This window comes from Podarcis filfolensis, assembly GCF_964270895.1.
Source record: "Podarcis filfolensis genome assembly, chromosome: 9".
NCBI classification, from domain to species: Eukaryota; Metazoa; Chordata; class Lepidosauria; order Squamata; family Lacertidae; genus Podarcis; species Podarcis filfolensis.
The window spans coordinates 41,388,908-41,403,635 of record NC_139610.1 but is presented as its reverse complement, the minus strand read 5'-3'; the positions used below and the strand labels follow the sequence as shown (position 1 = coordinate 41,403,635).

Genomic DNA, 14,728 nt, shown 5'->3' with positions numbered 1-14,728 from the left:
CATTTCCGCACCATTATGTTTCTTCTCTCTGTGCTCCTCCCAGCAGTAATTTCTCCTCTGGTCTCCAAGCACTGACGTTATCTGCAAGGGATTCCCACATAGCGGGGTTAATGTCGCCAGCCTTCATGTCACATTTGCAGGCTATAACACAGTTTGTCTGGCTACAGGCCTGCTGCCAGCTCCCCAAAGAGCACGTCCTTGGGAATCCTGCCATCTTCCATTCTGACCAAGCCAACGTAAACATCACTGAGACAGAAGTGCAAACATGTTAGGAATATGGGCTTGGCAGAGTACATCTTTGTTTGGGGGGGGGAGAGAGAATATGCTCTGCCAACTATTCCTGGGTATTTTTTAAACTAGGTATTAAGCTTTAGTTGCAAAGTTGTTGCAAGCTAAACTTTACTCAGCTTCCTAGTCTACACCTGAGTTTCACTTACATCTAGTTATCAGGTAGATGTTTAAAAACCACTCACACCATATAAAGAAATTCAGAAAAAACAAAACTTTTTTAATTATAGCATGCATCAGAAGGGTACTCATAAACAGTATCATTCAAGTCTCCTGATGAAAGTTATACAATCTCTTGGACACAAAATAGTAGTAGCCATCACCTTCTCCACTGATATACACACACAAATATACACAGTTCAACTTTACAGAGGGAAAAAAATGGAGCACATATTTCAGTGCTTTGTAAGGCAAAAGAAAGCAACCAGATTGATAGTGTAATGTAAATTAGAAATCTCCCACGCAAAGATGGGTAACCAGGCTTTATATATATTTTTATATATAGGCAGGAAGGAGGCTTTAAAAAAAGGAAAGAACAAACAATACAAACATTTCCACAGTGTAAAGGGGCAGGCAAAGGAGGCTTAACAGCAACTCAGTGCCTAAGCCTTGCTTAAACAGAAAAGGGAAGCTTAGATCTAGCCCATGCATTTCTCACATAGCAAGTGTTTTAAGGATTTGTCAGTGCAAAAGTATCTTAAAAGTTCTGTTGTAACAGTTGCAAAACTATTTTGGAAATGTACTTTTGTCGAGGGTACATAGTTGGCATAGGCACCATTACAATCATACCAGTGGTTAAGACTGCCTGGAAGAATTCACAACAACTTCCTACCAGTTTATACACTAGTATTCTTGATTGCTTTTTACAAGTTCAAGAAATGCTTTATAAAATTAAAAAATATATACCCCTATGAGTAAGACACTATCAACCACCTAGGACACACAAGGATAGTTGACTACCATATGTGGCATCTTAACTGAAGCAAAACGCAACCTCACATGTTCAAGTTTCACAGATTTTAGAGATGAAAGGCCTTTGGATTGGAAGCACATCAAAGTCCACTGTCCAGGAAGCTACAAGTGTTTATTCCCAAGAGGCAGTATGCAAGGACATACATTCTATTTGGTTCAACATTCTTCACTGTCATCTGTCAAAATACTCAACTGCAGTAGGTTTCCATTGTAGCCACTTTTTTTCTATTATAAATTCCAAAGAAAAAGTCCAAACACCAAACCTACCTTTCAATATTTTAAACACAATAGTTTATATAGTTTTCGGAATTTAAATAAACCAACTAGCATTTATTTATTTTTAATTTCCAAAAGTTATTTAACACTCGTGAGGTTATTCCGCTTGGGCCTCACGTCACTCTTCAAAAATAGAAAAGGGAATTCTGCTCTTTAAAGAAAACAAAGAGGGGAAACCTTTGGGCATATTTCAGCTGTCAACATGCAGGTGCATGTTGAAGCCTTCCGGAAGAAGTGCTCTTAAGGCAGCTGCTGCCCACGATAACCATCTCCCATGTTTGCTCTTCTTCTGTCATTCCGATATGGCCTTCCTCTATAACTGCGGTGATACTGAAAGCCATCATCTCTGCTTCTGCTGTGTGGCCCCCGCCAGGTTTCTTCATTTCTTGAGTAATGGTATCCCCCCCGTCCAGGAGGGTAGCCCCATTCACCTCTAGGCCTTCTGCCACCTCCATAAGTCTGGTTATAAAACTGTTTTGACCGGCCACTCCTCAGCATATCACACACTTCATGCTCATCTTCAGAGCTCTCTTCCCTTGGCCTTTGTACCCGACAATCCTCCAGGCCTGCACTGGCTTGGTCATTCTTCTCTTTATGAGTAAAAGAAGAGTTTTTCAATTCTCTTTTTGGCGTTGACACCACCTGTCTTCTGCTGTCCTGCGTCTCTGTGGATGGGTTTTGGAGTGGAGACTCTGCTTGTGTAGCAGATGGCGCAGGAGGACAAGCCTGCTTCTCCCTAGGCACTCTGGTTGAGGTTTTATTTAGAACATTACAGTCACTCTTTGCAGGGGCTGCAGAGAGAGGTGAGCCTTGGGTGCTGTTTTCACTCCTTGCCTTCTGAAACGACTCGGTGTATCCCGTCACTGCAGCAAGGCCCTCCTTAGGCAAGCCGGCATCAGCTCTCTTGTCCACAGGAGGCACAGCCACTTGTCTCGCCCCAGAATTGTCAACATAGCCCTGAACAGGATACCCATACCAAAGTTGAGAGTACACTGGTGCAACAGGAACAGGTCCTAGAAATTGATTCTGCCCAAACGGAGGTTGTGGGAACATGCTTTGGCCTCCGAAGGACTCGTCGTATTCAGCCGGAAGGCCTTGCCCTAGATTCTCAGACTCTACGCAGACAAGTCCTTGGCTTTCAGGCACCTGAGCAGCCGGTATGAAGAGGGGCACAGATGGAGGCCGGGTGTCAGTCTGCGGACTCTGGCCATTCATTCCGACTTCATTCTGCCCAGGCAAGTGTCCGTCTATTCGGGGAGCTTCATTTCCGTTCTGAGATAAAGAAACCTCTTGCATCCAAGGGTTGTGGGAATACACTGCCAGGGACACCTTCGGGTACATTCGGCAGGCTGTTAGGCAAGCCTGATGAAGAGGGTACAGATACGAGTGAGGGGCCCACATGGGGCAACTGTACGCCTGCAGAAACGCAAACAAGGAGAACTTGGATGAACCTTCATCACACGAAAAATCCTCAATCCAGTTTTTCAAGTTCTTGCTTTTCATGCCTAATGCAGTATGTTGGTTAACATCATCCAGTTACAGTTCTAATGTGCATAGGTTATTTTCCCTAATGCATGACACCTCAATAGCATATCATTACATTAACTCACATTGCTAAGCTAAAGGTGTCCCCTTATAAAGTAGCCCCCACATATTGGCAAACCTTCCTAAACGGGGTTAAGGTTTTTCTTCTGGGTCTCCCAGAAGCACTCGTAATAGAACAGCAATAATTTTAACTATTTGATAAGGTGACGGCCACACTATTACAATCCCACTCATACAGGGAGATTGTGGTGGCAAAGCTGAGCAGAGAATAAAGACTTGCTTCTTGGGACTACTTTACTATTTGCAACCAGCAGGTGGTGCAACAGGGTGCATTTGGATTTTATCCTATCTGGAGATAGATTTTATGCAGCACATCTGTCCTGAAAGACTGCAGGTTGGTGAGATGTTAAAGCCTCTCTTTGCAAACTAGGAAGTTTTCCATCAACACAAGTTTTCATTTTCATCTGGACCAGGAAACTCTGGCCAACTATACTAAGAGAAGCTAGGATATGAAAGCCAAAATCAAATTATGGCTTTCAACTCCTGCCTTGCTCCAAAGCTGTTAACCATAGTTCTCTAATTCGGACAATACAAAAAGTTCAAGTTGTTAAAAGCAAATTGTCATTTGCTTGGTTACGCTATGAAGGGAGGGTTGAGGATTCAAGGGGCTGGGATGCATGTACAGCCAAATGGTGTGTTCATATCTTTATTTATTAAGCTGAGATGTGATCGGCTCAAATAAGACCACATTCTAAACACAGGCATAACCTGCCCCTAACAGTAGGCATGCTAGATGTGCCAAGTTAGTTCTAAACAGATAGTCTTTCCATTGTTTTACACTTCAATGAGACTTTTCCATGTTAATATAAGCTTAACATGTCCAAATGCATTTAAGCATAAGCCAAATACAGTAAGAAGAGCTATTCACCTTACTCCACTATCTGCTCCATGAGCAGGTGGAGGAGCCACAAGGAAGCCAAACCCCCAGGGCATATGGGCTGTATGTGTAACCTGACACCTTCCGTGAGTTTATGTGGTTACAACCCACCTACTTGTCACCAACCTACTTTTGACTTGTTTTAACAGTAAAGCACTTACGTTTTTACTGTGAACTGCCTTGGGAGTCATTATGGCCAAAAGGCAGGCAATCAAGAAAGTAAAATACCCTTCAGAAAGATAATAGATGAAAGGACTTGATGATTTTTTTAGTTGTTTCGGAGGTGAGCTGTTCCAACTTCAAAACAACCAGAATTCTGAGGCATTCAATTTCTCTAGAACTGCTACTTCTTTAAAAAAAAAACACAACTGGGCTCGTGCATATTTTGGTTCTGCAATACTGAAGTGGAAAATACAGATAACTTACCTTTACACCAAGATTGAAGAAAAATCGGAGGGTATTTTTATCTGAGAAAAGGAAAAAGCAAAACAAATTCAAAGGGTTTCCCCCCAATTCCTGTGTGTGTGTGTGTGTGTGTGTGTGTGTGTGTGTGAGTGAGAGAGAGAGAGAGAGAGAGAGAGAGTCACTTTGAACTGTGTCACCTCATCTAAAGCTTTTCATTTCTACTGATTCATAGCACAAGGAACTGAGTTCTGAGAGAGAAGATAGTGACCACTTTGCTCCTCCTCTGCTCATGCTACCGCTGCTGCTAACTCATGGTTTTGCTTAGTATTGCATCTGAAACTGGTCTTAAGGTTTTTTCAATTTCAGGTGTACCACTACCCGTAGCCAAGGTATGTTCTACAGCATCCCACCTGTTTGTCTGTGGGAGATAAACCACGAACCAGACACTGGCTTAGTATTACATGCAAAAGAGATTACTGTCTTGTAATATGGCCTGGGAATCAACTCAAGGTTTAATGCCACACTTAAATAAAGGACTTGAATCTAGGACATACAGAAGACTTGCAGTACTAAGTGTATTGCTTACACATATTTTTAGGGAGGGTTACAAAACTTGACCAAATTAGGCAATGAGATGGAAGACAAGAACACTGCTCCAGAGGGCAGTAACCTCTCTGAACTATTGACACGTTTTTCATTCCGTTGATATTCTACTGTACACCTAGCCTTGCTAAGCAATATGGTGTTAAACAGCCACAGATTTCCTATAGACCTTTCAATCCTCATTGTTGCTCCCTCGCACAATTTCCTACAAGCCCGTATGCTTCTTAAATGGCAAGCTTATCAACAGACCAGTCAAATTCCAATTCTGAGCACATTAAATTGGGAGTAAGCCTTTTTGGACACAGTGGGAGTAAGCACAACTAGAACTGCACCCTATCAGTCATATTAATCTGTAGAAGCCAGAAATAAGGATGCAGCGTTATCTCTGTTAGCCAAACTCTTGAGCAAATCCACTGAGGGGGGATCTTCAACTATTCTTTTCTCAGAGTAGACCTACTGAAATTAATGGTTGCGGTCCTTAATGGGTCAAATTGAGTAAAAACACAGGTGAATACCACCCACTTAAATTTATGACATGACTAACTTTGGCCCATTAATTTCAAAGGTCTACTCCAGGGCTGGCCCATACATGAGGCAGGGTGAAGTAGCCGCCTCAGGCAGCAGAAGCCTCAGGTGGCGCCCCCTTGAGCACACCACCTCTGCCACTGGTGGAGAAGCAAGATTACGAGATCTTGCTGGAAATCAGCACTGCTTCTGTGGCAGCAGCGGCAGGTGACACAGAACTTGCTCGATTCACCTCAAGTGGCAAAATGGGGCAGGCTGCCTCTGGCCTACTCTCAGTGGAACTTAACTGAAGCAAGGCTAGAAAGTTTCCTATATAATTCTATTTGTGGCTGCTTTAAGACAGTCTATGCTTGCTCCTCACATTTTTTATAAAGCTACACCCACCCACCCCTAACCTAGATTTTGACCAAACTTAACAACAATCTTCCCCTGGAGCTATGGCGATAAAGTTCCTTCCCCTTACCGTTGGGAAGATCCTCCCCTGTGCTGCACAAGGAGTAAGGTGGTGTAACGACCCGCTCCCCCTTTTCGTTTAGAGGGAATCCAGGGTAAAGTGGGTCCTGGTAAAGGTTCATGGGTTGAGGCACAGGCATTAGAGGCTGGTTCACTGCTTGGAGAGATACTGGAATCCCAGTAACTGGACTGGAGGTCACATGGACTGGGGACAGAGAGGGATCTAGCCCAGTCACCGGCGTCGGCATCACTGAGGACACGGGTATCTGAGGTGGAAGACCTAAGACACAAAGGGTGGGAAAACAAAAAAAGAACACAGAAAATTGTCTAGATCTAGGTAAGAGTAACACCAAGAACAAATTAAAAAGTCAGCTTGTGGAACGAGATGTGGATTGATACAGTGGTGCCCCGCAAGACGAATGCCTCGCAAGACGGAAAACCCGCTAGACGAAAGGGTTTTCCGTTTTGGAGGTGCTTCGCGAAACGAATTTCCTATGGGCTTGCTTCGCAAGACGAAAATGTCTTGCGAGTTCCTGCGGGGGTTTTTTCCTTTCCCCCCCTTTTTCCCAAGCCGCTAAGCCACTTATCAGCTGATCCGCTAAGCCGCTAAGCCGCTTAACAGCTGATCCGCTAAGCCGCTAAACAGCTGATCGCTAAGCCGCTTATCAGCTGATCCGCTAAGCCAATTAACAGCTGATCCGCTAAGCCGCTAATCAGCGATCCGCTAAGCCGCTAATAGCGCTAATCCGCTAATGGGCTTGCTTCGCAAGACGAAAAAACCGCAAGACAAAGAGACTCGCGGAACGGATTCTTTTCGTCTTGCGAGGCACCACTGTACAGGGATTGTGGGATTACCGTAACAACCAGACACCCTGAGATCCGACAGGCAAAGTATTTAATGTTGACAATGTCTCTTTAAAAAATATTTATTCTGTATTAGCAGTTTCCATGACAGATTTTTAAGAACCATTTTATAGCAAGGTATGACATTAAAGGAACTTGTTCTTTTTGGATGAGCAAGCTATTTATTTCTCCGAACCTGTTGGTCCATAGGTTGTTGGCTCATTTGGCCAAGCTGGCACAACGGCTGGCACAGAAGGCACTGGAGGAGGTAAATGCATCTCGTGAAAGGCCAAAGATGGAGGAGGAGTCACGCCTGGTATGTGTTCCTGGAAGCTCTGCAATACGAAGACGCCACAGAGAAAACGTAGAAATGTTTCCAAATCAAATGCTCAACCAAGAGAAAAAATTAACTCAGTGGCAAAACTCAACATACCCTCCTTCCCAGGAATGAGAAGGTACTATAATAACTTCGAAGTCAACTCGAAGGACATTTATTCAGAAGTCTCACCAAGTTAAACCAGTCTTACTTCCCTGTTAAGCGAGCACAGGGCTGCAGCCCGAAAGTACAAACTCATACAAAATATAAACCAACTACTACTAATTTATTTTTATTTTCATTATGATGTTGCCCATCTGACTGGGTTGCCCCAGCCACTCGGGGGGGCTCCCCAAAAAAAATAGTAAAAACACAATACAACATCACACGCTAAAAACTTCCCTGAACAGCTTTCTATGACAGCTTTCTTACACAACCAGTTGTGCATGAGGACTGAACCCTCTTGACCAAAGGCAGGAAAGATACCGTATTTTTTGCTCTATAAGACTCACTTTTTCCCTCCTAAAAAGTAAGGGGAAATGTGTGTGCATCTTATGGAGCGAATACAGGCTGCACAGCTATCCCAGAAACCAGAACAGCAAGAGGGATTGCTGCTTTCACTGCGTAGCGATCCCTCTTGCTGTTCTGGCTTCTGAGATTCAGAATTTTTTTTTTCTCGTTTTCCTCCTCCAAAAACTAGGTGCGTCTTGTGGTCTGGTGCATCTTATAGAGCGAAAAATACGGTAGGTCTAAGGCAAATAGGCAACAGAAGACCCTACTGAACCCTACCCAGATGCTTCCAAGAACAGGCACTAGTAGGGCATGTAAGTCACCATCTTTCCCTGCTCATTCCTAGTATCTGGTGGTTCAGAGGTACACTGCTTCTGGTCCCATTGGTTCCAATTAGCCATCATAGCACTCTGAGCTGACCAGATCAGCTACACAGCATGTGCGACTTCAGGTGGATTCAGTGAGCAGTTTTACAGTTACCAAGTGACAGGAATCGAGTGGCACTAGATCCGGTCTAAGATATCTATTATGTGGAGGGGCTTGGCATCCATTACTAAACCAGATCAGTGTCTGCTTTAATTAAGGCATTCATCTCTGATTAATAGTGTGCACCCCAAACAAATCCTCATCCTGTTAAATCAGCTCTTCCCAAATGCTGTTTCTGGCAATTGTGCCCAAAGTTCCAACCAACCAGCACCCGGGAATACGAGGCATTCCGCTGTAATCTGAACACGCGATAGGAAGGAAAGAGGAAGCTAAGTTTGCAACAAAAAGAGTGGTAGAATTTAAACACAAAATCCCTTACTTGTTCCAAAAATGGGGATTGCGAATCCCCATGACCTGAGGGGGGCGATATTCGTGAAGCTTCTCCATGGTTCTGGAAGTCAAAATGGACATAACACAGTTGCTTTATAAGCTTTCGTTTTGTGAAAGGCTACGGTTTTTGCGGTACACATCACAGCTCATCAAATATTGAGTTATTACCTCAGATATTTTTGGCTCAAAATTCTGATCTAAGAGGATCTGCCCAGGGTTAGATTCTGCAACAGGAAAATAAAAAGTACCATTAACGAAGTCAAGATATTATAACGCAGACTTCAGCTTTAAGTTCCCCAGATGTTATTGGAGTACAACTCCTATCATCCCTCCCCAGTGGTCAAGCTAGCTGTGGATGATGCATACAGAAGGTTGCTACACTGTATCGTCATTTAAAATACCGTTCAGCTGCTTTTCCCAAAACTCGGCAAGTGTTTAAAGTAATTCCCCACCCTGCCCCAAATGCCCTCATATTGCGTAACTTCCTTATTTCACAAAAGCTACAGAAGAGCTTCAACTAAGGATTTGTCAGTTTTAAACCCACTTTCCATTTTTTATACCTTTTTCCTCTTTTGCTTCCATATTTTTGCTTTTCCCCTTCTCTTCTTTCAAACTACTTCTTCTTCTTCCTCCTCCTCCATTAGATGCTCGGTGTTTTCTCCATCCAGTGTTATCAGTAGTTTGAGTAGCTACCTGAGACACTGCTGGGTTCTGAAAGAATTGAGGGTTTTTTAAAAACTAAGAACTAATGTGTGCCACATTTTTTATCAACAGGGCCTGGTCATAACAGTCAGAGCAGAGTCCTACCACCTGAAGAGACCTTGATCACTGCTCTCCTACTAGTACAGTGGTATCTTGGGTTAAGAACTTAATTCGTTCTGGAGGTCCGTTTTTAACCTGAGGTACCACTTTAGCTAATGGGGCCTCCCACTGCTGCTGCGCCGCCACCATGCGATTTCTGTTCTCATCCTGAAGTAAAGTTCTTAACCCAAGGTACTATTTCTGGGTTAGCGGAGTCCATAACCTGAAGCGTCTGTAACCTGAGGCACCACTGTATAAGCTCTACTTGACTGAGTTCCTCATTGGTGTACGATGAGAATGCCCATTGTCCTAGCCCCAATACATTATTTGTATGAAGCCTCAATACATTAAAAGGGGAGAGGGAGGCAAGTTCCTACAAAACAGTGGTGCCTAATCTGTGACCCTCCCAATGTTGACGGACTTCGACTCCCAACAACCAGTCCCAAACAGCACAGCCAATGATCAGGGATGACAGCAGCTGTAGTTCCAACAACGTAAGGAAAGCTACAGGCTGCCCACCAATGCCACCAATGAAAACTAACTGTGCTGAAGACTAGTGTCTTAAAATTACAAATCCGATGCTTTAAAATGTAGGTTAAATTCCATTAAAATGGGATGGGTGGGAAGAGTAACAGTCTCAAAAGGGGGAAACCTCCACACAAAGGACCTCCTTCGGTCACAATTGCCTTTCAATCACCAGAAAATTCCAAAAACCACCACATCGTGGTCCTGTAAGCCAACTAAGTGATTTATACCATTATGAATGTATAACAGGTTCTCGGTAGCTGTGCAACTAGGAGACAAATCACATAGCCAAGATCCAAAAAGCAATTTTAGCCAAGATCCAAAAAGCAATTTTAGGTGCAGCCAGCGGGGTTGCACTTTAAAAACAAAAAACCTTCCCCCACCATTGTAAAGCAGTTGCTCTCATTGCATCACAAATGGCTTTTGACCGCCCCCAGCCTCAATTCTAAAAGTGGCACCATGGGAGCACCATGTATGAAATATCAATGTTTAAAATATACATTCCACGATTTATTGGATTCTGTTCAGTACGAGGACAACATCTGGTAGCTTCCACAGATTATAACGACAATCCAGCTTTTCAGTTATATTTTATGACACTCTTCTGTCCTTCTCATTTTGGCGGGGGGGGGGGAGATGAGGGAGAGGAAGAACAGTTTCAGCAGAATGGAATGCCAGAGGAATGGTGGCTAATATCTTGGTGGCTTATGATAGTTACAAGCCCAAATACTGTCCCTAACCTTCAGTACTACTTATTACCCCACACTATTCCATGAATTGAAGGGGCGTGGGTGGCGCTGTGGGTTAAATCACAGAGCCTAGGACTTGCTGATCAGAAGGTCAGCGGTTCGAATCCCTGCGACGGGTGAGCTCCCGTTGTTCGGTCCTGCTCCTGCCAACCTAGCAGTTCGAAAGCACATCAAAGTGCAAGTAGATAAATAGGGAAGGTAAATGGCGTTTCCGTGCGCTGCTCTGGTTCGCCAGAAGCGGCTTAGTCATGCTGGCCACATGACCCGGAAGCTGTACGCCGGCTCCCTCAGCCAATAAAGCGAGATGAGCACGGCAACCCCAGAATTGGCCACGACTGGACCTAATGGTCAGGGGTCCCTTTACCTTTACCTATTCCATGAATCACCCCCCCCCCCGGCTAAACTCCTTAATTAAAGAAACAGAAGCAGACAGATCCAGTTCCAGATTTCCTAAGCAAACTGCCCTTGGTGGGGTCTCCAGTGATAGTATGAGCACCCACTCTGTGGGTGCCTACCCACCAGTAGTTGACGGGCAGGTTACTACCGTGAGCGTCCAGCAAGAGTGGTGTGCGTATACTCACCAGTGTGTGAGTACAGTGTCAGGAGACCCGGGTTCCATCCCCCACTTGGCCACGAACCTCACTGGGTGACCTCGGGCCTGCCTCTCAGCCTAACCTACCTCACAGAGTTGTTGTGGAGATTACGTGAGGAGGGAGGTGCAAGTTTTATCATGTTTTATGACTTGTGTGTGTCCAGTTTTGTAGCAGAAAAATTATATAGAATACAAATAAATCCATCCATGTTAAATGATGCTTCCTCGCCTCTGATACATTTGTCTTGTGGGTGGCATCTTCAATACTTCAGCTCTAGTCCTCCCATGTGTGCTAGGCAGGAACATAAATCTACTTGGCACCACTGTTGCCCAGAACCTCCCTTCTAGAAGCACAATGTTCCAGTGTTGGTTTTTCTGGTTGGGTATTTTCGGTGGGGGGTGGGGATTATTGCACTGTGTCTCTTCTGTTATGATACCACTGTATTTACACCCTACTTAAAACCCGTCATAAAAAGATATACCAGGTTAACGCTGCAGCGGTGAGAAGAGAAGCAGCACTGATTTTGCAACTCATTTTCATCATTCACTGAGCAAGGAAACAGTGCGCTCCAAGAAACATTCTGTGTCCTGTACACGTACCGAAAGTGCAGGAAAGGCTACTTCATCCCAGAACTGAATCTCATAAAGTGAATGTGTTTCCTCTATGCCCTCTCTCTCCCGGCGCTCCTCTGGAGAAAGGCCAAAGTAGTTACAATCTCTGCTGTTTGTATACTCCAAGTCTTCTGTTCTCTCACGACCTGCCCTTCTGCAAAGGGGAAAAAATGGTTTACAGCCACTTAAACGGTTTAAATAGCTCCTTTTCCAAAAGGACATCAGGTATGATACCTGCTCCCATAATAATTCAAATGCTCAGTTGAGTTTGATTTAGAAAATACAATTAAGGTACTGTACACCTCATGAGACGCAATGGCTAAATGTCTTTGTTTTTTAAGCGGGAGTAGGAAGCGACTGCCAGGTTATGGGTTCATCCACACTAAACTTTCCCACAACACCAATCTAAAGCCTCACCCCACTGGAACAAACTCACCATATTCAAAGACTGACAGACTGTTAACTGCCTCAGGACCAATGTTCACACCTCTGCTAGAACTGAGGGGCACATCTATCTCTTGGGGGGGAACTCACAGGTCATCACAATAGTTATTGCTATAAAGGCACTGCTCTCAGGATCAGAAATCTGACAATGAGAGGAAGCTTCTGAGCAGGAAGCACCCCTATATCAGAATATTCATGAACGTTCAGGAGTTGTGATCCCTAAATTATTAAAAGCACCAAGAATAAAATACCAAGCCCTCCAAATTAAGAAGTTTTAGTGACAGGCTGAGTTCACCTCAATGCCTGAGAGGGATTTCTGCCTGGAGTGCTGTGTTCAGGAGAAGTTTGCTGGAAATAAATCCCAGGGCAGGACATGTGATGCTGCCTTGTGCCATGCAGTCGAGGAGGTAGCCCTGATGCGTTTTTCATTGCCTTGTTTGGATTCTTTGACCCTCTGAAGTCTCCATCTGAAACAACAAGAGTTTGCCGGATTTATCACAGGCAGGCTGCAAAAATAAAAAGTCCATACAATATGCAAAGCGGAAGTAAACCTACCAAAATGACTAAACTGCCCATGGGGTGAAATTGGCTTTTTTATCTTCTTCCCTGGCACAGTGTTCCAGCTTTCTAGAGGAGCTGCTTGTGGGATTGGCTTAAGGTTCTTCAGGAGTACGGAATGCCTGCAGGGGAGAAGATAAGGCAATCACCAATGCTATGGCACTGTGCTGCAACTCAAAAAAAAAAACCCAACAGCATAGCTCAGAATGGTTTACAATAAATGTATTTTGCCAAGAGCTCCTGCCCTGACTCACATTGCTCACCAACCCCAACTACCACCTCTCTTTACACCTCACCTCAACTCTTCATTCTCTCATCGCTCCCGTGTTCCTCCATCCCTGCTCAATTCAAACCTTTGCCGTTGTTTAAAATTGCCATTTAAAAAACTGCCTTCATTTTTGATCCCCTCCCACGCCCTGACCACACAAATCCTCCAATGGGAGCTGTGTGTTGACAACCCTTACGTTTATATTTCACACAGGAAGAAACACTGAAGAACAAGACATGCAATAAAATACGAACAGGCAAGATTGAAAGGCAATCGCTTTCCAGCATTAAACTTCTAAAGCCACTATCAGCTCATTCCAGCCAGATGCTGGAAAGCCTAGTGGTCTACTAGGCCATGGTCTACTAACTCCTTATAAAACTAAGATTTTCTTTTCAAACAGGGGCAGGGAGAACCTGTGGCGTCTGTTGCTGGACTACAAATCCCTACATCCGTGGCCACTGGCCATGTTGGCTGATGGGAGTTGGAGTCCAGAAACACCTTGAGGCTCACGGGTTCCCCACCCTTGCCTTTAGAGGATGTAGAAACTGAAGATTGTGTTCAATACCAGTTATTTAGGTCAGCCTCCAACAGGAGCCCGTCATCCCAGCATCAGCAAGTGCTGGCTCCGGCCAAGCTCTGAAGCATTTTGAGCAATCAGGTTTCTCTGAAGCAAGCAAGAAACAGTCTACGTAACTAATTCCCACTCTCTCCTTCCAAGACCATGTTTCACTTCCCCAAGCAGTTACCCAAACAGAAAATGTTTTCCCCAAAAAAACCACCATAGTCTATTCCTATCACTTTCTGTATGGAAGAAACATAGCCGTGCATCCAATGAAGCATTTGACTTAGATGAAAGCACTTCATCTCACATGACGTGGGACACTCAATTTTCACCAATTCTCCCTTAGCTATTTATGCCTTACAGCCACCTCCCTCCCCTGCCCATGGTTGGAGGAACTTTTGGAAGAGAACAGAATGTGGCATGGGGGTCTGCAGTAGGGGGTGGGGAACAGATGAAACTCAATTATGCGAATTTCCCAGAAAATGCTGACATGCATTATAAAAATGGAACTAAAACAGCATATTTCTCCAAACATTGTAAGTGCCACTGCTAATGTTACCACCTTAAAGGTAAAAGGTAAAGGGACTCCTGGCCATTAGGTCCAGTCGTGGACGACTCTGGGGTTGTGGCACTCATCTCGCTTTATTGGCCGAGGGAGCCGGCGTACAGCTTCCGGGTCATGTGGCCAGCATGACTAAGCCGCTTCTGGCGAACGAGAGCAGAGCACAGAAAAGCCGTTTACCTTCCCGCCAGAGCGGTACCTATTTATCTACTTGCACTTTGACATGCTTTCAAACTGCTAGGTTGGCAGGAGCAGGGACTGAGCAACGGGAGCTCACACTGTCGCGGGGATTCGAACCGCCGACCTTCTGATCGGCAAGTCCTAGGCTCTGTGGTTTAACCCACAGCGCCACCCACGTCCTTCTTACCACCTTATGCAGTTGTATTTACAGACACTGTTGCCATAGCGCTTGGGCTCACTTCCAAAAGCATCTGAGGACAAGGATGGGAAACCAGTTGTGGCTGGATTACAACTCCCATTATCCCCATCTACTGGCCATGCTAGCTGGGAATGATGAGAGTTGGAGTCCAGCACCGTCTGGAGGGCCACAGCTTCCCCACCACCTC

The 14,728-nt window shown here is 44.7% G+C and overlaps 1 protein-coding gene across 3 annotated transcripts in view; it reads right to left on the bottom strand.

The window, feature by feature from the left end:
• Window positions 1-487: 487 nt before the first annotated feature.
• The window catches only part of OTUD4 (OTU deubiquitinase 4), a 73,696-nt gene continuing 59,455 nt past the window's right edge, over window positions 488-14,728 (bottom strand). For all 3 annotated transcript variants that reach the window (XM_083631060.1, XM_083631059.1, XM_083631061.1), the window contains exons 12-21: window positions 12,768-12,892; window positions 12,508-12,679; window positions 11,757-11,922; window positions 9,050-9,200; window positions 8,658-8,713; window positions 8,479-8,550; window positions 7,044-7,182; window positions 6,015-6,284; window positions 4,445-4,485; window positions 488-2,952 (exon numbers count right to left, since the gene is read on the bottom strand). In XM_083631060.1, coding sequence (XP_083487186.1) covers window positions 1,777-2,952; window positions 4,445-4,485; window positions 6,015-6,284; window positions 7,044-7,182; window positions 8,479-8,550; window positions 8,658-8,713; window positions 9,050-9,200; window positions 11,757-11,922; window positions 12,508-12,679; window positions 12,768-12,892 — 2,368 coding nt within the window. In that variant the 3' untranslated portion in view covers window positions 488-1,776. The remainder of the gene's footprint in view (window positions 2,953-4,444; window positions 4,486-6,014; window positions 6,285-7,043; window positions 7,183-8,478; window positions 8,551-8,657; window positions 8,714-9,049; window positions 9,201-11,756; window positions 11,923-12,507; window positions 12,680-12,767; window positions 12,893-14,728) is intronic.